Source organism: Ostrea edulis, chromosome 9, assembly GCF_947568905.1.
Source record: "Ostrea edulis chromosome 9, xbOstEdul1.1, whole genome shotgun sequence".
NCBI classification, from domain to species: Eukaryota; Metazoa; Mollusca; class Bivalvia; order Ostreida; family Ostreidae; genus Ostrea; species Ostrea edulis.
The window spans coordinates 23,920,797-23,948,567 of record NC_079172.1 but is presented as its reverse complement, the minus strand read 5'-3'; the positions used below and the strand labels follow the sequence as shown (position 1 = coordinate 23,948,567).

The 27,771-nt window shown below is 34.9% G+C and overlaps 1 protein-coding gene and 1 non-coding gene across 5 annotated transcripts; both read left to right on the top strand.

The window, feature by feature from the left end:
• The first annotated feature begins 16,571 nt into the window (after positions 1-16,571).
• On the top strand, positions 16,572-26,566 carry LOC125659869 (protein DPCD-like). Of its 4 annotated transcripts, none has more exons than XM_048891660.2 (6): positions 16,572-16,653; positions 18,755-18,835; positions 21,690-21,811; positions 22,674-22,807; positions 25,826-25,928; positions 26,241-26,566. In XM_048891660.2, exons 1-6 carry the CDS (start codon positions 16,593-16,595, stop codon positions 26,343-26,345), a joined length of 606 nt encoding a protein of 201 aa, XP_048747617.2. In that variant the 5' UTR covers positions 16,572-16,592; the 3' UTR covers positions 26,346-26,566. The 4 variants fall into 4 exon arrangements, with proteins under 4 accessions (XP_048747617.2, XP_048747621.2, XP_048747620.2 ...); XM_048891664.2 differs by lacking the exon at positions 16,572-16,653 and adding an exon at positions 17,830-17,848; XM_048891663.2 differs by lacking the exon at positions 16,572-16,653 and adding an exon at positions 17,838-17,906.
• Positions 21,915-21,987, top strand: Trnas-uga (transfer RNA serine (anticodon UGA)). The gene has a single exon. It is a non-coding gene; the product is annotated as a tRNA-Ser (tRNA).
• Positions 26,567-27,771: the final 1,205 nt, after the last annotated feature.

Genomic DNA, 27,771 nt, shown 5'->3' with positions numbered 1-27,771 from the left:
TCGAGGATTCTTTATAGCGACAATGGCTGCCGTTACACGTGACCTTCGTTTTAAAGGTATTATCCGAGTGACCCACTATTTTCTCTTTCAGTTAATGTCCCTCCTAACACGTGATCCCACATTCAAAATATTCAAACGAGAACAAGAAAATAAAAAGCTCGCCATTGGTCACCGGGAAAATTTATTAATGATCTCATATTATACAACACATTCATACTATGACTGTCAGCCAACTTTGATAATCAAAGGTCAAGCAGGTTTTAGTGGACCTATGTTTGAATCCAGGTCTAGTTCGTTGCATTTTCTCCCTTACTGTCAAATTTGTGACCCCAGACAAGGTCCTGGAACTGATCAGTGAGTGACGCACCAGGAAATAAAGATCGTGGTCTAGTGCCGTGGATACCAAATCTGGACTTGAAAGGCATGTCAGGGAATAATGATCCTAAGGTTGTGTGTTGATAGGGACTAAGACCTTTAAGAACGGAGCGTTGTGGTCGTCAGCCAGGTTCGATCACCAGTACCAAGTAGCTAAGTTGATAGAACACCTGGCTAGAGATTCAGGGGTTCGAATCCCAGTCTAGTCCCTTCCCGGTACAGTACAATCCGTTCTTATATTTATATAGTCCTAAATTATGGATAAGAATAGGGCAAATTAGACTATTAGTGAAATAAGTTCTTTAGACCATACACTATAGATAGAGGCTAATTAAGTTGTATTTTTGTCGTACCAGGGAATTTTAAGGTCACATCCAATATAGTAGAAACTCGATCGTGACGTCTATTGCTTAAGGTGTGAAAAGAGAATAGTCATTATCTATTTGAAAGCCTAAGATCTTATCCTAATAAGGTTGGAGTTCACGACTTTCCATTCACAAGATGAGTGTTCTACCGTGTGGTGGTGATTGTATCATTGGGAGTACATTGACAGACTCAACTCATCACATTTATTGATTTTATATTCATATAGTTTTCAAAAACGCAGTCGAAATGGAAAATGAATAGTCACCATTACATCTAAAATCTTGGAACACTGATATGAATTTTCTAACCAATTAACCGTCATATACAACTATCGTATTTCCATCTCGTTCCAACCAAAGAATACCAATGAGGCAGTTCCAATTAATGTCAGCGATGAAAGAACGAGAAGATAATTTCACCTTGTAGAGACAATATATTGATACTGAATTGAATGCGGAAGCGAGGAAACTAGCATACACCAATTAATCAGTCTCACACGAAACATTAACACGAAACTAACTACATGTATACCGTTGCTATGGCACAAACTCTTCTGTTGGGTTCAAATTAAGATAATAATTTTAAAAAAACTGGGTAAAGCAAAAGTGCCATATAACAAAAACCACTGCATCCTTAGAGACAGATACATCAATAGTAAATACATTGTAATATGTCCCAGACGCGTTGCATTTTCTGTAGGAAGAACACCTGACCCCACGTAGTAAGTACTGTGATACAAAATAAACTTTTTTGGGGGATCTGCGCATGATGCGATATAGATTAATCTCACTAACAATTTTATTCATGTGGCGTCCACAAGAAAAAAGATGCATTTCATTCGAATACATAAACTAATTTCTGAGAAATTAAAAATCGACACATGCATACACAAGACGCTGTTTGGAAGCATTAATCGGAGTAAGGATGATTTATGAAGACGGTGCCTGGTGCAAAATATGCCGGACTACTAGGCTTCATGACATATTGAGTCTTCGGCTGGGTGGTGTATACTTTGTTACGGAGTACGTGTAAATCGTTTAGTAAAATTACCGTAATTCTGACAAAATCAATTTCGTGAACACTGTGATCAGTCAATTAGTGTTTTGGAAATTTGTTTAGACCTTAAGAAAGGTGTACGTAATGATATTTTTTGCGTTATTTTAATAGCTTTTTCTCTCTGAAAAAAATCGAAGCACTACGGTGTAATTATGTCCCAATATCTCCGGACAAGCCTCCTCAGCAGTCTTTTATTCCAGAAACCAATTTCACGAGTGTTTCAATTTTGATAATTTTGATGATGTTAAGGTGAAAACAGCTGTTCATTTTCCCGATTATAAGATTTTTTTTTGGATTTAAGTAATGTGCCAGTATAGTGGAAATTGTCTTTCTGTCTTCTTTTTATTTTACAATGATAATACTCAGTATGCATTGTGACAGAGTAAATCATATTGCAGATTTTTATTGTAAAATATAAATATGACAGACAAAGTGTTCGATATTTGTAGTGCTATATCATAAACTGTGCGAAATAGTTTTCATCCTGATGTGGTGGTTATGGATTGATGACAGCCCTTTAATTCTCGGTCTTAAGGACCTCTAACGGTGTATATATATATATATATATATATATATATATATATATATAAAGCACTAAATAATCACAACTAGGTACTGAACATTTTCGCCCCAGCCCGGGGTCGAACCAACGACCTGTGGCACCCACCGCCTAGCAAGACTGTCAAACCAGTGCGTAAGTCCACTCGGCCACAACAACTTCCCTTGGAAAGGAAGTTTTGTTATGCTCCTAAATCGCTACTTATACACACTGATGCAATCTCACACAGTCGCTGTGTCATTCAGTGTTTAAGATATTTTATAAGGAGAGTGAATCTCTCGATGCAATTGTATAGAATATTTAATATAAAGCACAAATAAACAATTATAACACCCAACCTTACGTTTACCCCTAGGATCTAAACGATACATGTGATAATCAATTAATTAATATATAAAGCACTAAATAATCACAACTAGGTACTGAACATTTTCGCCCCAGCCCGGGGTCGAACCAGCGACCTGCGGCACCCACCGTCTAGCAAGACTGTCAAACCAGTGCGTAAGTCCACTCGGCCACAACAACTTCCCTTGGAAAGGAAGTTTCGTTATGCTCCTAAAGCGCTACTTTTACACACTGATGCAATCTCACACAGTCGCTGTGTCATTCAGTGTTTAAGATATTTTATAAGGAGAGTGGATCTCTCGATGCAATTGTATAGAATATTTAATATAAAGCACACACAAACAAACATATATATATATATATATATATATATATATATATATATATATATATATATATATATATGCGTTTTAGCCCTGACAGTTACAAGATGTACGGGCGGAGAACAGGGTGAAAATCGCGTCTATGCAACACATACATTACACAAATTCATCGTCGCAAAGAAATATTTGGACACCTTTCAAAGAAAATATGCCACACAGAGAAAATTCGGATGATATTCTATCAACATCATCTTCGTCGACGGATTACTTCGGTTGTTTTGATTCCTATTCTGATGACGAATGTAAGAAAGAATGGCGTCATTCTGACGTAAAGTTCTCTAATTTAAACCTCTGTCTAAATATATCCGTCTCACAAAAACAAAAAGATCCCCAAGTTGTCATAACAGCAAAGGCCAAGAAGCAATTACCAAGTGAAAGCAGCAGCTGGGTATCCGAAGAGACTGAAGACGGTGATATGCTTTACGATACCACAGTATTATCATCGTCCCTATATGAGTGCGTTTCCGACATCGAGTTCATCGACTTTTCGGCTATGCAGTCCAAAAGCATGGTGCGGTACCGTCTAGTGCATATACCAGAGATGGAATATGCACTTGATGGTGAAGTTTCGATGTCTGAAATTGAAAGTGTCATGCCTTCATGGTGTCGATTTTATAAACCTCTAAACGAAGTAACTGAAAATGCAGTTCTAGAACACGACGTTAAAAGTATTTTACATTCATTTGAGAATTTGACTAAAGCAGAAGAGGAGGAATGTAAAGCTTCCTGTACAAGTAAAGGGAAGACAAATCATGTTGATTTGGTCGTTGAAACTGCATTTGAGAAAAGGGTGGATAAGAATTTAAGAAGAAACACAAAACTGTTTCCACATTTACCACCAAACGTAAAGATTTTTCTAAAGATTCTTTCCAGACATTTCGAAAGAGAAGCGCATGCATTATACAAGAGATTATCACCAAACTAGAATTGGAATCCCAGACCAATCGGTATATTCGGTATACCTTGTACGCTAGACAATTCATGTTCAATAGCACGGCAATAAATTTTGAAGGAACCAAAATAAAACCATCAAAAAGTAGCAAATATCTGAACATGAAGGAAACTATTGAAGCTAGGGAAGACAACGACGGCTAGATGATAATGGCGTTGGCTTTAGGATCTAGACCAATTGAAAAAACCCCAGCAAAACTCGCCATGCAGACACAATCCACAACTGAATCAAGAGAACAAATAAAGAACATTGTCTACACCAAGGAAGAGTTTCTATTTCCACACAGCATTCCAGTTCATATATTTTCAACAGATTGATGGGCGATTCCTTGACCAAACAGTGTCGCTGTCTTCTGGTAACATTGATCGAGCTGATGCAGAGAATGCAAGCAGTAACACTGAACAGCTGCTAGAGTGGAGCAAGCAAGATCAAATTGTATCTGTTGAAAATATTCTGTTAAAAATTCCTTGTGAATATTGTATCTATAATATTGCTCCTTCAAATACGGAAACACGCAATGTTTTGGGAGAACAAGCTTTGGAATAGAGGAATTTTCCAATCGTAGCTGCTAACAACGTTTCCAAAATTACAAGAGAACAAGTCAATAACACTTAAGGAAACCACGGATAGCGGTACAAACGGGTGGTGGACATGGTTTTAGGGATGAAAAGGAAATGAGGAATGGAAATGTTACAAAGCACACCAGAGAGGAAATGTGTGACGAAATACACACAACAGATACCACACCGGTCTTTTGAAAATCATAAGCCCTGCCGACTTCAAAATATTCCAAAACGATTGCCAAAGTTGGAAAAATTGTTTACAAGAACATAAAAAGCTGGGGTATGCAAAGGAAAAAGTAAGCAAATTTTCCGAAGGGAGTTAGTCAGAATTACTTTTTAGGATAACCTACAGAATGTCCAAAGATGTGGTACATTGTAACCCCAGTCGAAATTAACCAACATCCAGCTAAAGCTGAGGTGAGGAAGGATAAGGGTAGAATGCTTGCAGGTTATCACAATTAGTGTATATAGTTTGCTATTATAATTCCAGGTGTTAAGATCGTAACAGGATAGAGGTAAATAAACACCAACTCTGAGTCCTGTTTCTCTAGTCCGAGTTTTGTATTTTAAAATGAATTTAATACTACAAAATATAAACACTGAAATCTACAATAAGTGATATCTTATAACAAATCAATGACAATCATATAGACAATCAATATTGTTATATGCAATATATACACATATAGAAACGAATATTACTTTTGTAAGAGTTATCTACCTTACATGAATTAACTGGTACATATAGCATTAGTTGGTTGGTTGTATATTGTTTAACGTCCCGCTTGAGAATCTTTCACTCATATGGAGACGTCGCCATTGCCGGTGAAGGGCTGCAAAATTTTGACCTATGCTCGGCGCTTACGACCATAGGGTTGTTTGGTTGGTTTGTTGTATATTAGTTAACGTCCCACTCAAAAATCTTTCAGTCATATGGAGACGTCAGCACTGCCGGTGAAGGGTTACAAAATTTAGGTCTATGCTTGGTGCTTACGGCCTTTGAGCAGGGAGGGATCTTTATCGTGTCACACCTGCTGTGGCACGGGGCCTCAGTTTTTTGTGGTCTGGTACGATTGATTGTTTGTTTTGCTGTTTTCCACCACACTCAACAATTTTTCATTTATCTGATGGCGCCCAGTTTTTTATTGGTGGAAGAGAGAACCCAGATACAATGTACCTGGGAAGAGACCACCGATCTTCCGAAGGTAAACTGGGAGACTTTCTCACTTACCGGCGTGAGTGGGATTCGAATCCACGGAGGCCCTCGGTCTCGTACGAAGGACCGCCCCATTTAGTCGCCTCTGACGATAAGCAAGAGATGCCAGAAGTGGTGTTAATCAAATGTGGATTCTAAAAAATTCTAAAGAACTTTTAGTAAACTTGAAATCGCAGAATTTTTCCCAAATCAATAACATTAAAACTTATGACTTTTCAACACTATACACGACCATTCCTCACGATAAATTAAAGACTAGACTTTTTGACATCATAGACAGTTGCTTCTTCAACAAAAACGGAAAACGGAAATATTCATATCTAGTGATCAGTCATTCAAAAACTTACTTTGTTAAACACCACTCTGATTCCACGCACAAGTACTCTGAAGTTGAAATAAAAAATATGCTAGAGTTCCTCATTGACAATATCTTCGTGATCTTTGGTGATCAGGTCTTCCAACAGTCTGTTGGAATTCCCATGGGCACGAATTGTGCTACTTTGTTAGCTGACCTGTTTTTATATTCATATGAAGCCGAATTTATTCAAAAACTTCTACGTGAGAAGAAAAAATCTCTCGCTGTGGCCTTCAATTCGACTTTTAGATATATCTATGACGTTTTGTCTATTAACAATGATAACTTTCATTCATTTGTCGATTTGATATATCCCTGTGAGCTCGAAATAAAGGACACAACAGAGTCATCCACTTCTGCTTCATACTTAGATATTTTATTGAAAGTAGACATTAACGGCAAACTGACAACTCAACTGTATGACAAACAGGATGATTTCAGCTTCTCCATCGTCAACTTACCATATTTATGTAGCAATATTCCACTATCACCTGCATATGGTGTTTATATATCTCAACTGATTCGATATGCAAGAGCTTGTTCTGCGTATAGTCAGTTTTTAAATCGTGGTAAGCTACTGACAAACAAGTTGATGGTACAGGAATTTCAACACTCTCGATTGAAGTCAGCATTTCGCAAATTCTATGGTCGTTATAACGATCTACTTCGTCAGTACAACCTCACATTGGGTCAAATGCTGTCTGACGTGTTTCATACCGATTGTTAAGCCGTTCTTGGCACACTGATTTCGACTGCAGATAACTCCGTTTACCTGATCAGGATATAGGGCTCACGACGGGTGTGACCGGTCAACAGGGGATGCTTACTCCTCCTAGGCACCTGATCCAGCCTCTGGTGTGTCCAGGGGTCCGTGTTTGCCCAACTATCTATTTTGTATTGCTTATAGGAGTTATGAGATTGATCACTGTTCGTTATCTTCACCTTGCATTCTAACCCTGATCCCCACGAGATAGCAGGGAGGGATCTTTATCGTACCACACCTGCTATGACAAGGGACCTCTGTTTTTTTCGGTGCTTTACAATTCATATTAGAATTTTAATTATAATGATACATTCACGTGCTACTTTATTTCAAATGCAGTAAAATGTAATACGTAGTGTATATGACAGGCGAAGATAAATCTCATAACTCCTATGACCAATACAAAAATAGATTGTTGGGCAAACACAGACCCCTGGACAAACCAGAGGTGATATCAGGTGTCTAGGAGGAGTAAGCACCCCCTGTCGACCGATCACACCCGCCGTGAACCCTATATCTTTATCAGATAAACGGAGTTATCCTTAGTCAAAATCAATGTGCTAAGAACTGTCTAACAATCAGTAAGAAACACGTCAGACAGCATTTTAAAATCCAATGATAGGTTGTATTGGCAAACTAGATCGTTATAACGACCTTAGAATTTGCGAAATGCAGACTTTAAACGAGACTGTTGAAACACCTGCACCATCAATTTGTTTGTCAGTAGTCTCCTCGATTTAAAAACTGACCATACGCAGAACAAGCTCTTGCATATCGAATCAGTTGAGAGATATAAACACCATATGCAGGTGATAATGGAATATTGCTACATAAATATGGGAAGTTGACATGGAGAAGTTGAAATAATCCCGTTTGTTATAAAGTTTAGTAGTTAGTTTGCCGTTAATATCTATTTTCAATAACAATATCTAAGTATGAAGCAGAAGTGGAGGACTGCTATCTTTGAATTCGAGTTCACTGGGATATATCGAATCGACATATGAATGAAAATGATAAGTGTTACAATGTTCAAACAAAAGACAGCATGTTCTCTCCCATTTGCACAAAAATCGAGTTCAAATCTATTATATAGAACACTGTGGTATAGACGTATATATTAATATACTTATATTATTTTTTTTCTGGTTTTGATTTATATATATATATATATATATATATATATATATATGTATGTATATATATATATATATATATATATATATATATATATATATATATATATATATAAAGAGAGAGAGAGAGAGAGTCATTGTCTCTTTGTGTATCTGGGGCCACAAATATAACTATTTAATCACATGGTTGTAGGGTATTTGAGGTTTGAACTCTTGTTTTTCATAATTTCCTCTAGTCTAGTCAATCTAACAAATCACCTCAAAGTAATTGCAACAGAAACAAACTCGATGGAATTTAATAAACAAAAGCGTGGTTAACAACATAAAAAAAATCGGACAAAATCGGACATTGGGAAATATTTCAAATAGACTTAAATGTTTTAGTAAACCATCCATATTTTGTAGTGTTTACGGCACGCCATACACGTAAAGGGGAGTAACTTAACTGTGACAGTCATCGGAATAAAGTTATACACGACCATCTAACGTGCATGTAATAAAAAACCCGATTAAACAGCTTAACAGTTGTATTAAAAAGGTGATTTTAAGACTTTTATATGTATACAATATTGCTTAGGATCTCATATTCTTTGCCGACTTCCATATACGTATCAACACTTCGCGGAAGTTACGTCCCTTGTTCGCCATCTCCCGGTTAAAAAACGTATTTCCCTACGTTGGCCTTTGTAATTTTCCTATCTGTAGCTTTGACATCTATTATTTTCTCATCACTTGCAGTCAACTACAATAATTGGGGCAACTCATTAACTTGTATGAAAACTTGATAATTAGCTAAATTCAAAGTAATAATGTCTTGCATTTGGTAAGGTAAAGAAGGAAAACTTGGTTTTTCACCGATTGACCTTTGGCTGACCCTGCAAAGGGACGTAACTCGCGGCGAAGTGTTGATACGTGTATTCCCGGGGAACTTTCGGAACAAAGTTTCAAAATATTTTGTTTGACCCTTTACTGAATTAATTTTAAATATGAAACACATTATTTACTTTAGAAGTTATGAATAATCAATTATTAATGAAATCTTAAAGAATTAGTGTCAATTTACAAGGGGGAATTACGTTTGTTAAAAAAGAAAGTATGGAAAGCCATTAGGGTTAAAAGTTTCAGTTATTTTGTATCTTCATCATTTGAGCAAGCGTTTTGTATTAAAAACTTTTATAAAACTAAGTAAATAAAGTAATTTTGCTTTTCTTTTTCAAATTCAGGTTTGGGGATTCATTCACGGGTAATGATAATGATAATAAAACATTGATAATATGAATAATAAAAATCAATGTAAGTAAACACTTGCGCCTAGTATCTTTCTGATTAGTCTTGGGCTCACGACCTGCGGAACCAAATCTCCTAGCAGCATGCGACCAGCGCGCTAGACCGCTCGGCCATATCTATTCAAGACAAAACTTGTTTTCGATGACGATGAAATTCTCGCCACGCTGGCACACGATCATTGAGAATGGAAATGGGATACAGTTATTTATCGTAAATTTTAGAGGATCATACAAAATGCACATTGTATTTGAAATGTCTTTATATAAAGCACAGAAATAGCAACGAACTCTGAAATAAACATAACTGTCCTAAGGGACGAGATCAATGTCGGATGAAAATTTAAATTCAATTAGTTAGGGGGAGGGGGATAAAAACTCCCGTAAGTTTCTGTCATCCGACATCGATTACACTTTAGTGGAAAAAGGAAAAAGACAAGCGACTGTATGAATATCACATAATAATATAACATATTAATGAACATTTAATAGATTTAATGTACACTTTCATTTGTGAATGAACAGTAGAAAAGGTATACAGAGTGTTATGTATAATCGTACATTTCTTTTCTTGTTATTCGATTAGTTTCAACATTTGTCATATTACATGTAAGTTTTAAAGAGGGGGGGGGGGGGGGTCTATGTTTTTTGTAAGACATTGAACTTTTGATCTTGCCCCTAAGTGAAGAATATCGTTAAAACCAGACGTCATTTTAGGAAACGAAGTTTGTCAATCCTTGCCATTTCTACATGCATTCACAGGATGCGACACAACGTCAAGAATGTTCGGCATCGGAACGGGTCCTGTACTTAAGAAAGCAATGGAATGTCAAAATGTAGACAAATCGCGAACAAAATTCTGTATATGATTAATTTTTAAATGGAGACATGCTACTGACAAACAAGTTGATGGTGCAGGGGTTTCAACTGTCACGTTTAAAGTCATCATTTCGCAAATTCTATGGTCGTTATAACAATCTACTTTGCCAATACAACCTATCATTGGGTCAAATCTGTCTGACTTGTTTCATATCGATTGTTAGGCCATTTTTGGCACAATGATTTTGAATAAGGGTAACTCCGTTTGCCTGATCAAGATATAGGGCTCACGGCGGGTGTAACCGGTCAACAGGGGGTGCTTACTCCTCATAGGCACCTGATCCCACTTCTGGTATATCCAGGGGTCCGTGTTTGCCCACTTCTCTTTTTTGTATTGCTTATAGGAGTTACGAGATGGATCACTGTTCGTTATCTTCACCTTCCTAAATGAGGATTCCATAGAGAAAAAGATATCTTCTGGTATCGATGTCATATCGACTTTGTACGATGGAATACCATAGAGATACTTATATAAGATTTGCTTTGTGAAATATTGTCTAACACAATACCATTTTTATAAGTTCAGTCATTGCCATTAACTACTAACTACAGCTGCAGAAGAGGAGCACTGCAAGAATTTTTTAAGTCATAGAGTGGACTAAAGAAATTATTAATTTGGATCCTTCGAACTGGGGCTTATCACTGCTTTCAGCCATTCTTGTATCCGTTAAAACTAAATTACATTTAGTCGCGCCAGATAAACTTTTGAACGTTATTCGCTGTAAATGCAAGGCAAATTGTGACACTAGCCGTTGTACTTGTAAAAATATGGACTGAACTGTACTGTAATTACTCAAATGATCACTTATATAATTATTAGGCACGTGGCAACAATGGCTCTACCCCCTTCTATCATTACATGCAAAGTTGATATATTTTACGTACAGAGGTCGATTTTTAGACAGATTGGTTGCCCTCCCTCCTCTTTTTTTCTTTTTCTTTTTTTTTTTAAATAGCATTGTCGTGAACTGAACACAGTGGAAGTGTAAAATTGAACTGAGAGAACAACCTTAGCCCCCCCCCCCCCCACCCCCATCAAGGGTTTTTATAACTTTGGATTAAAATTTACTTGTCAATTTTCAGGCAATATTGTGAAATTATCTTCACCCCAACCTCCATTTTTATTTTTACGATGCTGCGTGCCTGATTCATTTTGCTATTAATTCTAGATTACTTCTGAAATTCTCGGTATTAATTGCACAATAATTTGGATAGAACTAAACATCAAATACGGCTATAACCCCCCCCCCCCCAACTTTAGAATTTGACGAAGTGCACGTATTAAAGATTTCTTTATAAAATCGAAGAAACTGAACCTTGTTTCGGCATAGATGTAGTACAAACTGTTAAAACTCAGCTTAATAAAAAATTTGGTAACGTAAACTTTACTATACACTGTTTGTTTTAAAATACTACGTGTATTTATATAAAATATAGGACCAGAATGGTAAGCACGCCTCCAACTTCTGATGTAAGGGGAGTAACTGCAAAAATGTAGGTCATCTTTAACAGACCATTTTTGAAGGGGCACTTGTTTTGTGTTAACAGTTTATTTTAATGTATAAATCTTCATGTGATAACTCGTGTATGCCTTATGGACAGGAAAAAGTATTTTCTTGCAAAATCCAGTTTTTAACGATTTTTGTTGGAAAATGAAGATTTCAGCCCAAAATTCGAAAAGGAAAAATAAATTTTGGTGCAGAAAAGTTCAGTTGTGCATTTATAAATTTGTAAATTTATAAGATCAATATCTTCTATAAAACAGTCATTTCCTATCATTTACAATTTTTCACTATTTTTGTTTTAGAAAAAGGAAGGTTTTCCTACCTAAAATGGTATTTTTCATATATATTGCCAATAATATATATATCTTACTTGTTGAACAGTTTTTAAAATAAATCCTAACCTCAATTTTTTATTGGTAGCCTCAAATGTATGAAAAAATGTGGGTTTTCTTCTTACAATTTCAATCTTTAACAATTATATGGGAAAAAAAAGCAATTTAAGATTTTGCCCAAAATTTACAGTCAAGGAAAAAAAAAAATATTCTGCTGTCAAAAGTTTTAATCAAACATTTCAAGGTTGGAAATATGAAACTGATTTTTACTGTATGTTACATGTACATGAAATGGACCTTTTCTTCAATTTCCAGTTTTTAGCGATTTTCATGAAAAAACACATCATTTTACCCCAAAATTCCAATTTTCCATTGAAATACAAAAACCGATTTTTAATATGTTGTTTGCATGTGTTTTCTTGCATGAATAATCAAAATTTCATTTCTGTTGAGGTTTTGCTCATATATGGCTAGATTGACTATGTACAGAGAGGTTGCCTATATCGGATCACTTCATGGTTTAGCGTCGATAGTTCGTATCCGAGTTAAATCTATTATATAACATGAATAGTGATACTATATATAATTTAAACTATTGTATATATCATTTCTCAATAAGCACTTAATAAATAGGAATTATTGTTGTTTGTTAATGAGCACAGTAGTCGCCTTTACCGGATCATTTTCTCCAATACCGTATCACGTGATTTACAGCTGAGCATTTTAGGGACAATGTCAACATGCATTTTTATGTCGTAATAAACACGAAGAAAGAAATGATGACACAAATATTCTTTTTTTGTGACCTTAACATGAATTATTCAATATTTTACCCGTCAATATATGGAAATTTAAAAAGGAATATCGGGTAATGCAGCTGGAAACGAAAACGGGCTACATGACAATTTTAAAAAAAATTACCATATATCCATAAAAGGTTTAATAAATCACAATTACCCAGTGTTTGTTTGTAAAATTTAATTACTTTAAAGTCAGTCTAATTCACCTTAAACATTTATTCAAGAAATGCAAATTTACATATAGCCTATACTGGGCTAGCCCAGCTGTCAATCATTTTAAATTGAATCCCATTTAAAAGGACCCCTTTCATTGGAGAATATTTGCAAACAATTCCAAAATTTCTCAATTTCGAGACAATGTTGCCAGATATATTTCTCAAATGATAACCTACTGTCAAAAACACAGAAAAGGTCTTCTGCTATTAAAACAAAAACCTGGGTGATTGTATGTTCTTCAATCTAAACAAATAATTCAATAAATTTCTCATTCTAAAAGGACCCCGTCCTCAAAACTAGTTAGCTCCCTGAATAATATCGAGAAATAAAATAGATAATTTGTGTACGAGATTGATCATTGTTCGTTATCTTCACCTTGCATTTAACCATCGAGTTTGTATCTCTGCTGGTGGACAGTCTGTCCCCGAGGACACTTGTCGCTCGATATATGTTCCTTAATATTGCTTATAGGAGTTATGAGATTGATCACTGTTCGTTATCTTCACATTGCATTGTATAAAAAAACTGACATATCTATAAGTCAAGTTCAGAGACTGTTTATCATCTATAAAGTATACAATTTCATCACATTCCCCTCTTTTAATTGTGACAAAATTGTCTCCCATTTATCAAATAGAGTTGAAGCATTCACATTTTCAAGTATGTATTTGCAGGGAAGCACAACACCGCCCCCTTCCTCAATTGGCTCGGGCCATGGAGGAAAACTTGCTACTGACTGTCCTGTCACCTCGGCAAATATTTCACCGCCATTATCCAAAATGTTACTAAAATGTGCAGATAGGCATTTTGGTACAAGTCCAATAGGTAGCCCAGCTATGTCACTAATTTTCAGCTGACGTTTTTCATCTGTAATGTCATTATGAATATTTGGGGGGGAATTATTCAATGGTGGAAGCCACACCAAACAAGCATTGCTGTCTTTTATGTTTGAATATTCTCGGTCAACAATTAATCGAGTTGGAGGAGGGGTGTATGGGGGACGAATTTTAAACACATGATAGCCTTTCACAACACATTTGTCAATGATAATTTTCGTAGAAGCTAAACTGCTGGATTGCTCAACATGCTCGATTTCACCATCCACAGCAGGCTAAAAAAAGAAAAAAACTTGAGGTAAATTCAAAATGTAAAAGAGTAGTAGGATAGGGTGTATATTATATAGAAGATTTGTTACAGTAAAACACATTATATGTTATGGTAGTCTCACTTACAGTGTAAAGTTTGGCAATTTACACATTATAATATATACATGTACATGTATTGTTGTTGTCGATTCCTTGTTATTTACGTGCAGATGTACACTAGTGGAGTATAAAATCACAAAAATGAACATCCAGTTAAATCCTGTAATTTTTTGGGCACACAAAGTTTTCATTCACATCAATTACATGAGATAAACATTCTGTGTGCATTCAACTGTTATAATTAACGAATTCAACTGTTATAATTAACGAATTCAACTGTTATAATTAACGAATTCAACTGTTATAATTAACGAATTCAACTGTTATAATTAACGAATTCAAAGCTTCTCCTATCCCGTGAATCATACTGATTCTGAAGGATGACGTTTACCTATTGTCCAATGTGACCGGTTGGTATAGAAATGAATAGAGGAATTCCAACACCACTTTCTTGACTGTTCATTTGTACTTACATTATATAATGCTCTTCGGACTCTCTCTTCTCTTTGGGGACATTCTCTTTCCACATGCTTTATATTTCCTAGTAATGTTTGCTGCTGATTTTTGAGTAGGTGTATTTCCACCATTTTTAGTTTTTAGTTTTTTTGGGGGCATATCTGAAAATCAAAATAATTATGTAGACTACTCTCCAACTTCTCCTTGACTGGATCGAGATCTATGGAGCGCCAAATTAATATAAACTCAAATAATTGAAGATATCTTCAATTATTTAAAGATATCATCAATTCAATTATCGCTCTCTTTAATTGCATTAATGCGCGCATTAAATCAATTATTGCTCTCATCAAATGAATTAATGCGCGCTTCAATTCAATTATTGCTCTCATAAATTTAATTAATGCGCGCATCAATTGAATTGAAGAGAGCAATAATTGAATTAATGCGCACATCAAATCTATTATTGCTCTCTTCAATTCAATTGATGCGCGCATTAATTGAATTAATGAGAGCAATAATAGATTTGATGCGCGCATTAATTCAATTATTGCTCTCTTTAATTCAATTGACGAGAACATCAATTCAGTAGAATTATTGTTCGCAATAATTAATTTAGAGCTCGGTGTAAATAATTTGATGATCTCTTTAATTTAATTGAAGATATCTTTAAATCATTTACAATGCTTTTGTATAAGGAATTAATGAGCGCATCAATTCTTTTAAAGAGAGCAACAATCCAATTAAAGATATCATTAATTCAATTGTGGATATGTTGAATTGAAGATATCTTTAATTTTATAGTTGCTCTCTCTCTAAAAGAATTATTGCTCTCTTCAAATGAATTGAATATATCATTAATTCAGTTGAAGAGAGTAATAATTGAATTAATGCGCGCATTAAAACAATTATTGCTCTCTTCAAATGAATTAATGCGCGCATCAATTCAATTATTGCTCTCGTCAATTCATTTAATGCGCGCATTATATCAATTATTGCTCTCTTCAATTGAATTGTAGCGCGCATCAATTCAATTGTTGATATCATTAATTCATTTGAAAAGATCATTATATCAATTATAGCGCGCATTAATTCAGCTGAAGAATTAATGCTATCATCAATTGAATTAATGCGCGCAATAATTCAGAATTGAAGATAGCATTAATTATTTGAAGAGATCTTTAATGCAATTGTTGCGCGCATCAAATGAATTAATGATATCTTCAAATAATTGAAGATATCTTCAATTATTTGAGTTTATGTTAATTTGGCGCTCCATAGAGATTATCTGTGAAAAGAAAGCAGAAGGGGATAAAATACATAAAGCCTAGATCAGGGATGTAGCATTTGGAGGGATGGGTGGGCTCATATTTTATTTTAGCACATTTGATCTTTTCCCCCCTACCGATTGGGATTAAAACTAGCAATGACAAAGTGGGAAATCTTCATCATGACAACAATTAAATGATACATGAATATTAAATTTATCTTGAGTCGGAGACACAGGCACTCGACGTTTTAAATATCTATAATTTAAAAAAAAAATGGTCTTCCTGTAAACATATAATACGAGTGCCTGTGGTCGGAGAGTCGAAAGTTTAACCTTATCAAATTTCCCGCGAAATATTCAAGGTAGGTTGTTCGTATGATTTTCATTTCTAATCTAATTTATTGGAGATGTCAAAAACTAAACAATTAAAGTTAAACATTCAAATAAATTTTAAATATAAAGGTCATTTAGCACGATTAAAACTGTATAGAAAATAATTATTAAAATCTTTACAGCATTTCGCATAATAAGAAATCTTCTGTGCATGAAAGTTAAAATTGACTTGTTACTAGTAAACAACATGGCGTCCGCGTGGATTGAAAAATTGAAGAAAGCACAGAAAACTTGTATGATACAAGATGGTATGATGGAAACTATGGAATTTAAAATCGCTCTGATAATACACTGAAACGTAGTATTCGGATACATGGTGTTAGACTAGATTATATTCTTAGGGCTATCCGGCGTGTAAAACAATGTCGTCAAATCGCTATCTAGGCCCACTTTCGATGGTGAAATCATATTTCATAAGAGGTGTTTTAATGAGCCATTAAATAAAATTTTGGTGTAATGAGCTACCTTAATTGCCAAAACTATATCTTAAAAAAAAAAATACACCCTATATGATATGATACGATGTATTGACCAATTATGGACCCACAAGGGGCAATAATATAAAAGAACATTAATGATAAGAAATATATATACAAAGGACATATTTCTTCACAGAAATAGCTTTCTTAGAGTAAAAAATATTAATCACGTAGGTAGCTATTAATTAACCATACAACCAGCTATTGCAGATATCTGGTGATTTTTTGAAAATGCTCTAATTTTCTTTACATGTATGAACATCAATGGCTATTTTAGCTGAAGTTGGTTGTAAAATTAACTTTCAAAAATTAACTTTATGAGGAGACACAATTGATCTTTTTTTTTTTAGATTCTGAATCACAAGAGATTTTACGAGGTCAAGATACATTTTATAAATGAAAAATTGAACAATGGGAATTTCTTTGTCTGACATGCTACTGTAAACACTGCTGATGTTATATTTTGATGACATTGTTTTGCATGCCAGGGAAAGGCCCCATGGTCAGGCGAGGTTTGCCGAAACCATATCTTCTATGTATTATGCACTGCTAACTGATTTTAAATTACAATGTTTAATTGCTAATACAACAGATGCCCCAATAGTGGTGAGGGAACTGACACAGCTAGATTATTGGAAGTCCAACTATAACCCTTTATCTGCTATGGAAGTTTTGGCTTTCATATACAATGAATTTGTAATTGAGTTATTGATATGGTTACTAGAATAAGATATAGTACAATTTTATTATCAAAGTGAAAAAAAAAATCCATTATTAGTAAATAATTGAGACCACCAACACTTTTAGTCATTTTGTAAGCTTCTTTGCGTGTCCAGATTCAACATCTGAATTTTTATTATATGATCCATTAGTATTAAACTTAGTCCATTGGTGCATACATTGCCACTTACGTTATATCTTTTTAACAGAGATAATTTGAGGAAAACTCCCAGAACAACCTAAGGTCAGAAATCAACAGTGTAATCTATAATCATACACCAGGACAACTCCGAAAGAAAACGGTCAATATTCTCCTGACTATTATATGCCAGTATTGCAATACGCCAGTTTCGAGATAAGAGCTCTTCTGTGTAGGAGGTGCATTTAGTGGAACTTTGAATGCCTAAGTGGGACAGTCAGTAAAGACTATGAAATGTATTAAAAGCTGCTTTTCTTTAAATGTGTAATTGTAGGAAATACAAAATACTATCGAAAGAAATGTTCTACTAAAGTGGAAACATAAAAACAATGTAAAATTTGCAAGTAATATCCTGGGTATGATACGTACGAGCAACAAAATAATGTGATATAATAAGAATTTCATGTATTTTCTTACTCCCTGAATACTTATCATTTACTCAATTTGTGTATCAGTCGAATTCGGGTGATGAAATGACGTATGAGAAACTTCCTGAACACATACACTCATGCAGTGATGGATATTTGTCTGACTCCCGCATGTAAACAAGTTGTTTCGCACCTTACAATGAACGAGAGTTCTCCAAAGGGAAATAACTTGGATGTATCTCGAAACCAGCATATTTCAGTTAGGTGAATTAAATCAAAATAATGCACCGGTAGATCAAAATATATATCCGTCCAATGCCTTTCACCATTTTCAATGTAAGCCTTAATATTATGTCACACAGTGTTTGCATGGTTGTCAAAGATATGCATAAGATGTTGTTTGCATTTTGATTCTCTTGAATTTTATGGAAATTACAGGCTGTTTAACTTTGGTCAATTATTAGAAAATTATGCCAAGTTTATGATAAGTTCAGAATGCAATTCACACTTCTTTATACTTGTTATTCTGTACACCTCTTACCATCTAAATTTCATTTCTGTTATTATTGCAATAATTGTTTAGGAAGAAGAAAAATTCATTTTGTATTCCCTGATGGGACAGAAATGGCAGAGGAGTACGACATCAAATCATCAGAACTTGTTTGTAAGTATAAATGATACAGATTTTCAGGTTGTTCTTTTCAAAGGAGCAATATTTTTCCTGGAATGAGAGTAAAAATAATTCAACAGAGTTACAAAAATATAAGTAAACAAAAATCTGTCTTGAAAATGTTCCCCAATGAGGTTCCCCCAAATAGTGTGATATCTGAAATAAATGCCAGTCATATATATCTAAGCATCTTTAATTCCTGCATTACATAGTTGCAGATCAGACAATGATTCCAGTTTCTTTGACCTTGACCTCTATAAATGATATCACGTTAATTGAGGGCAAACAGTTACTTTTGGTCAAGTATGGGTATTCATATTTGATTTACAAAACAATGATATGTCCTAGACAAAAATTCTAGGGATGGCAATTTTTAACCTGTTTATTAATAACTGATTAATCAGTTGGAACAATGGTAATCGGTTACGAATCCATTAATCAGTTAGTCGATTAAGAGAGCTTTATTTGAAGGTTTATTAGCCGAGTTGCGTAGCAAATCTTGGCTTTTAAATTGGCGAAGGATGGGCGTCCAGTTGGGCGGGCGAGGGGCAAGCAGCGTCCACAATTAGCTTGTCCGGTCTCTAACTTTCATAATTTTTGGTGCTTCTTTGTGAGACCTACATAACATGATCACATCCAAAAGAGGAAGATTCCTCTTTATTTTGAGGTCCAAAGGTCAATGTCACTTTGTCACTAAATGCCATAGATTTGAGCTTGTCCGGTCTCTAACATCCATACTACTAGGGGCATCTTTGTGAAACTTACATAACATTATCACATCCAGAAGAGGAAGGTTTCTATTTATTTCGAGGTCAAAAGGTCAAAGGTCAAGGTCTCTTTTTCACTATATACTGTAGATTTGAGCTTGCCTCTAACTTTTATACATGTACTTGCTGGTGCATGTTTATCAGACTTCAAATCCTGATGACATTCAAGATTCATGTTGCTTTTGAAATCCAAAGGTCAAGGTCATTATCACACTAAATACCTATTGCGGCCATTCCAAGCTTTATACTTATAAACTATATTAAATATGTGCATGTTTTTACTTTGTGAATGCAAGCATGCATAATTTTCCAAACTGCAACTCAGCCATATGCATCTTTGATACGTTTTAGCAAATTTTTCCTAATTGTTTTAAATCTCTGAATGCATGGCGTTACATTGTCTGTGATCTGATCAAATCAATTTGAAGATCATGGAGGCTCTACGGGTGAACATTGGTCAACTATTGAGTGGTGTTAACAATATAAGAGTGACTAATTTCAGTTAACTTCAATGCGTATATCCCCTCCCCCCTCCAATACCGCTTACTCCAACATCATACATTTCAAAATATTGGTTGACAAAAACTTACTGAACAGAGGCAGGCAATTGTCAATATTATGTAGATTCTAACTTTACGAAGTCATCTTTCCTCAGCGGTTGTTGATCAAATTATCCTTTTCAAATTTGGTACTGATGATGGTGACAATGTCGCATGAATTCTATGAATGTTTTGTTGAAAGCATTTAATATCTCGGTCAATTTGAACACACTATTTATTTGTGTTCTTGTTTCTGAAAATTAAAAATAAATTCTCATGATACATGTATGTTCTGGTGAATATAATTTGTTTATATGATTCGGTTTACTTGTGATCAGAAAGCAATTTATGAATATGTCAGAAAAGTATATATATATTGATCTGGTTAGTGGTTAACCGGTTAAAATCGGTCAGAATGTGTTGTGGTTAACCTGTTATTCTGTAACCATGCAATTGCCATTCCTAAAATAATTCTGAACTTTATTCCATAACATGACTATATGGGCATTATAATAAGCAATGTTTATGTGAAGTATAATTTTGTGAAGTCTTGAAGGTGTTGTAAGGATATGGTTCAAAGAAATGTTTTTTAGTGCTTGTTTTTCTGACTGACCTAGACCTAGTCCATGTGACTTTACTCCAGAATCACAACACATCCCAATCACTACGGAATCACAACACATCCCAATCACTCCGGAATCACAACACATCCCAATCACTCCGGAACCACAACACATCCCAATCACTCCGGAATCACAACACATCCCAATCACTCCGGAATCACAACACATCCCAATCACTCCAGAACCACAACACATCCCAATCACTCCAGAACCACATTGTTCACATCCCAATCACTCCTGAAACATTGAAATCTTGAACGCGATTACTCCAGAATTATGTCATACAGCAACGCAACACATCTCAAATACTCCAGAAACACTACACATTTTGATTAATCCGGAATCATGACCATCTCGATTAATCCGGAATCAAATGACACATCCTGAATTAAGTCATAAGCAACGTTAGTGAGAGGTATTAAAATATTTGTTTTACAAAGATAGGCATATGAACAAGAATGAATTCAAGCTTAAATACCTCTCAGTGACCTTGACCTCATCCAAACCTTGAGTTGAGGTGGAGTGACACGCTCTAGTCATAAACAACATTTTAGCCAAATTTTATCATCTAACATTTCTTTTAAAGTTATATATAGCCAGGGCACAATTAATGTATTCACTTTTAATTAAATGAACTTTGGCTAACAACATAACACACCCATAGGTAATTTTAAAACAAAATTTGCTTTAATATCTTTGAAAAATAAAGACTATATGCATATGAATTAGACAAACTTTGTTTGGGCATGATTGGCAGGGGATATTAATAGAATTTTCAGTTCTTTCTCTTGAAAGTGATCACTTGATTGATGATTTTTTTGGTCATGCATATTGGATTACTTTGGTGACAAAACTGATAAGGTATAACTATTGGCATTCGAAACTTTATTCTCTTAATTATGCGTGTATTTTAATTCAGTGAGAAAATGGAGAAGAAGAGCAACATTAGGAGTAAAAGAATCTAAATGGGAATTTGAAGTTGGTGAAGACCTTCTAGCAAGAAACGTAGACTCTGAAGGACTACTAGAGAGTGCAGCAAATGTATGTAACTAACAAAATCAAAAATGGAGTACCATTGGCAGATTGTCCCGTTACGTGTTATTCATCATGCATGTGTAGCGGTCAGCCAGGTTCGATCACTGGTGGCCAGATAGCTCAGTTGGTAGAGCACCTGACTTGAGATTCAGGGGGCCCGGGTTCAAATCCCGGTCTGGTCGTTGCATTTTCTCCCTTCCTGTTACATTGGATGTCAAAGACCAGTCCCTGGAACTGACAGGTGAAAATGCCTGCCAGGGGATTAATATTCTGGGTTGATGTTAAATATTTATGGAGGGAGGAATGTAGCGGTCAGTCAGGTTCAATCACCAGTGGTCAGATAGCTCATTTGGTAGAGCACCTGACTAGAGAATTCAGGGAGCTCAGGTTCGAATCTCGGTCTGGTTTAATTGTTGCATTTTCTCCCTTCCTGTTCCACTTGAATAACTGCTTAGTTATGTGTTGTAACTCATCTTAATTGCTAGTCTCCTTTCATTATTACTCGAGTGACATATGTCAAGCAAGAGTTTATTGTTAAAAAAAAAAGAAGACATTTTTGGCTAGTGCATCAGACCTCCTTGATGTATACAGAAAAATTATTAAAACAGGAAAGTTTGATTTGAACAATATGTCCAAAATACTTGTAAAAACTTCATTATTACTCCTGGACCAATAGAATCATGATAATGTAATACTTGAAAATACTGATAAAGCTGTCTCCCTTCTGGTTGTCTTCACTGAACAGACATTCTGATTGGCTACTTTTATTGATGTTCATGATGAGAGTAGCGGATGGGAACCCTGGGATAGGGAAAGTGCATTCTGGTTTAAGAGTGATACTTAACAAAACATATTTCTTTGTTTTTAGCCAATATTTGCCAGAAAAGACACACTTTCATCTTACCAGTGGAGAATTAGAAATCTTCCATATTCAATAGAAACCTACAATGTAACTGTTGAACCTGAAAACCGCACAATCACAGTCAGAACTACAAATAAAAAGTAAGTATATTTAAAAAATTATAAGGCACAATTAACTTTGTCACTTAGTTACAAATTGTTTTTTTTGGGGAGGGGGGGGGGGGGGGGGGGTCAAACTTGATTTTGTTATATTCATGCCCGAGAATGAAAGATATGGGTGCATTTTGTCTTTGTCTAGTCTGTTAATCAGTCTCTTGTGGAATATTAATAAGTTAATCGCACTTTCTATGATACATAATCATTTGAGATTACTTTAGAAGATTCTCTTACTCATTTTGAAATAACCAGACAATTCAATTCGTTGACTGTCAAAATGCACTCACAAACTTGTGCATTTTCACAGCCAACTCGTGCCAATATTCACCAATATAAGTTCAATAACACTGTATTATTGTATTGCCGCATGCATCAAATGAATTGATGATATCTTCAAAATAAAGATATCTTCAATTATTAAAGTTTATGTTAATTTAGCACTTCATACTTTCTGACTTGTCAATTTCCTAGTTACTATCTAAGTCTCAGTACATTTTCAATGTGTAATCCTTGTGACAAGAGTGCCACAATTTAAGACCTGTGACCTTGGCATTGACCTTTGACCCACTTATTGTAACTTTGTTTATACGGTTTAAATGTTGCGACATTAAGGTAATTATCCATACCACATCAAATAACACGAGAAACATTAATTACCCACACACAACATGAATATTATCACAGCTTCAGTGAATCTGATGAAATTTCTGGACTGTATCGATGTCTTCTGACACGGTCATTGGGTCTGATTGTTTCAAAGCAAATGACAAAATTTAAAATGAACAAAATTAATTACGAATTGCAATATCACAAACAAGCTTTTAATTGTCTGGTTATTTCAAAATGAGTAAGAGAAAATTGTTTATTGTTATGTTGCATTATTCTAAAATAATAAAAATAATTTGGTCATTCTGAAATTTAGATGGGAATTCTGTAATTACAGATTACGAAGCATTATGCGAAATAATGCTGTTGACCTTGACAGCATTGATCTGTAGGTCACTGATTTTGTGTGTAGCGGATCACAAATTATAAATCTGTTACAAAGAAAAACTTGTACTGACAATCACATTTGAATATGTTCCTTATACTGTAACAGTTAACTTCATGAATATTTCAAACACCGATACCTCAAATACCATGGGTATGTCGAAGTGATTCAGAGGTCCCAACCCCTTATTCTTTAAGTATTTTACACTTGGTATCTTGAAACCTTGGATATCTCCAAGTTTTTTCTTGGTCACATCGAGTTTGAGATAACGAGGTCTGACTGTATATTCATTTATGCATGAAGAAAAACATGATATTGCCATGACCTTGAAAGATGCACATGATCTAAAAAGTGGAAGGGCAGCTACTAGAGCTTGCAGAGATACATGTACCCTACCCTCTACAGTAATATTTGACATGCTAGGATATCTTATATATTCAAACAAAGCAATGTGAATAAGATATTTCATTTTTGAGGCACCCCTAACCCCCCAAAAATTGTATATCTCTAAATGAATGTGTAAGGACTTTGTTGGCTGCACAATGGCTTTTGTTGACGTTTGAAACAGTTTTTATGCCTCCACATTAAATATTTTAGTGCAACTTGTTTTGGTCCATTCTTTCTGTCTGAAACTTTAACCTTGCTCATATAAATTTTGAATGGTGAGTGATTATATGGCTTTCATACAGCATAGTTTTTTTTTTTATATGTCCGTCATTAGACAGGACGTATTATGTTATGGCGCTGTCCGTGTGTCTGGCTGGCTATCCATCCGAGGTCATATTTTCCGGACTTTTTTCTGTAACAGATACATGTAGGACTTTGAAATTTGGTCACAATTTCTCCCTTAAGAAGTGTAAGAGTGAGTTGCATTTCAGCTGGATTGGTCCATCCTTGACCTACTTTAGGGATATAAGTAGGTCAAACAGTTTTCCGGACTTTTTTTTGTTACAGATACAGATATTGCCTTGAAATTTACACATAAGCTTGCTCTCAGAGGACTACAAGTTCAGTTTGCATTTCAGCTGGATTGGCCCATCCATCTGTGACCTACATTCGCACTAAAAGTAGGTCAAACAGTTTTCCGGGCTTTTTTTTTCATTACTAGTACAGATATTGCTCCAAAATCTAGTCACAGGCTTCTTCTTGGAGGAATACAAGTTCAGTTTGTATTTCAGCTGGATTGGCACATCCTTGACCCACATTTTGGCTAAAAATAGTGCAAACAGTTTTCTGGGCTTTTTTTCATTATGAATACAGAGATATTGTCCTGAAATTTAGTCACAGGCTTCCTCATGAAGAAATACAAGTTCATTTTGCATTTCAGCTGGATTGGTGCACTATGACCTACTTTTGGGCTAAAGATATGTCAAATAGTTTTCTGGGCTTTTTTCATTACGAATTCAGATATTGCGGTGAACTTTAGTCACAGGCTTCCTCTTGAAGAATACAAGTTCAGTTTGCATTTCAGCTGGATTGGTCCATCCTTGACCTACTTTGGGATTAAAAATAAGTCAAAACAGTTTTCTGGGCTTTTTTTCATTACGAATACAGATATTGCCCCGATATTTAGTCAAAGGCTTCCTCTCAGAGGAATACAAATTCAGTTTGCATTTCAGCTAGATTGGTGCACAATGACCTACTTTAGGGTTACAAAAAGATCAAACAATTTTCCAGATATTTTATCAGTATGGTCACAAGTATTGCTCTGAAAGTTTGTCACAATCTCCCTCTCATAGAAATACATAATCAGTTCATATGTCAGATGGATTGGTTCACCATGACCCACTTTAAAGTTTTTCTATTCAGAATGTGTGTTGTATCAATTCAGAGTGCATAACATACTTCCAGGTGAAACTCTGCAACGGGTGTATATTGTACCGTTTGCGGTACTCGTTTACAACAAGGTGATAATCCTGGCTGTTTGTAGTGGTTTGGTATCATATAGGTCTATGCATGCATTTGTTAATCTGTAACTCAAAATGAGCAAGACATACGAAATCTACTTCCAGATATTTCAAGAAGATTTCCATACCTGACATGGATAGAGTACAATTTCCACTCCAACAGAGTGCTTTGAGTATTGCCCATGCAAATAACACCCTCATAGTTACAGTAAGTCCTTGACTTATAATCATTAATCGAACAGAACTCATAAATTCTACATTTGCAAGCCAAGGGTATACGATCTGATCCTTTCAAGGCGAGCAGATTATAAACTGGCCCTTAGATTTAGGAAAATCATCACATCCAGAAGTCTTAGAAGAATAACAATTAAATAAACTCATCATCATCCACAATAAATGATATCATGTAATAATTATAAATGAAGGTGATGATATGTAAACTATACATAGTACACATTTGAATACCTTTACAATGTTTGGCTGCCAGTAGTCAAGATCTTGTTCAAACACTTTTTTCTAGTACAAGAAGCCGAAGGAAATTCTACAGATGGAAAAGGAGATCCAAGAAGAGTTCAAGAAGTTAAAGGCCTCGAAAGATGGTGATGTAGATTGCACTCCGAGCTGATCAGATTATTCGGAAATTAAATGTTAAATTCCAGATCAATGTGATCGAACATCTGTGATGCTAAACAACTGTTGATGTAGCGAATGTGCAAGAAAATGGAAGTCCAAAAACTGCCTTATAATATTGTTCTGGGCAGTATCGGCTGATTTACCACATTCAACAATTCTATATGTATTATTATTTAATACCTGAATTAAAAAATTGAATAAAGGTTGAGTTTAGTCCTTGTTTATGTGGGAAAAAGTCTAGAAAATGTAGGCCTGCCTATAGGCAGAAGCGCTATAGGGGTCAGTCAGTGCGTTAGTGCAAGCATTGACTCCGGCCTTTTGTTTTAGCTATCCCTGTAACTTATTGAACTGAAACATATCAATAGGTTACAGATCAATTTCTAGAAAGAGTTATGGACCTTGATCTTAGCAAATAATGCCTCAAAGCAGGGTTCTTAAAATTGTGATGCCTGTCATGGCAAAGATATCTAGTTTGTTTTATCAATGCGAGCATGGATGGAGGTGTTGCTGTTTTGTAAACAAGGGGAATAACTAACTTTTGTCAATTACAGTCTTAATCTGGTCAATTTTATCCCTGATTAAAAAGATGGAAACAATTCATCTAATGGCTACATTTAAACAGAATTTACATTTTGAAATCCTTGCTATTAATGACAGGTTTGTATGGAGTGCCATAAATTAACATAAACTTAAATAAATGAAGACATCTTTAATTATTTGATTATAATCATTAATTCATTTGATGCAATGCAAAAATTCGATCAAAGATCTCTTCAAATATAAAATATCTTTAATTCTGAATCATTACGCACACTAAATGAATTGATTATAGCATTAATTATTCTTCAGAATTAATGATCGCTATAATTGAATTGTTGCTCTCTGCAAAGGAATTGATATCAACAATTGAATGGATGGGTGCAACAATTCAATTGAAGAGAGCATTAAATTTAATTAATGCGCACATCAATTCAAATAATGCTCAAAATTATTGCTCTCTTCAATTGAATTAATATGATATCATTAATTCAATTAATACTCACAATAATTCTTTTAGAGAGAGCAACTATACAATTAGAGAAATTTTCGATTCAACATATCCACAACTGAATTAAATGAATTAATGCTCTCTTTAAAGCTGTATGGTCCGAATTACAATATTTTTTTCCATCTCGTAAAAACGCTATTAAATCATCGCACATATGTAGTTATGAGACTGTACGACATATCATAAATTATTTCACCTGTTTTAACCCAAATAATTTGATTTTAAATCGATGTTTACAAATAACCGCGTCACTCTGCCATTTCAAGTGACAGTCACATGATCAGTTCAAACTTTCAAATCATTGGTGGTCTTATCTGTGTAAAGCTGTGTATTTTGTTATAACAGTACCGTACCATAAGTTTAATAGAAA

What these genes read in the sequence shown, in the direction of transcription:
- LOC125659869 (XM_048891660.2), top strand. Translation starts at nt 16,593, where the DNA reads ATGGCGTCCGCGTGGATTGAAAAATTGAAGAAAGCACAGAAAACTTGT. An exon ending in CAAATCATCAGAACTTGTTT is followed by an intron (nt 18,836 to 21,689) that starts GTAAGTATAAAT and finishes ATTTTAATTCAG; the next exon opens with TGAGAAAATGGAGAAGAAGA. An exon ending in ATAACACCCTCATAGTTACA is followed by an intron (nt 25,929 to 26,240) that starts GTAAGTCCTTGA and finishes ACTTTTTTCTAG; the next exon opens with TACAAGAAGCCGAAGGAAAT.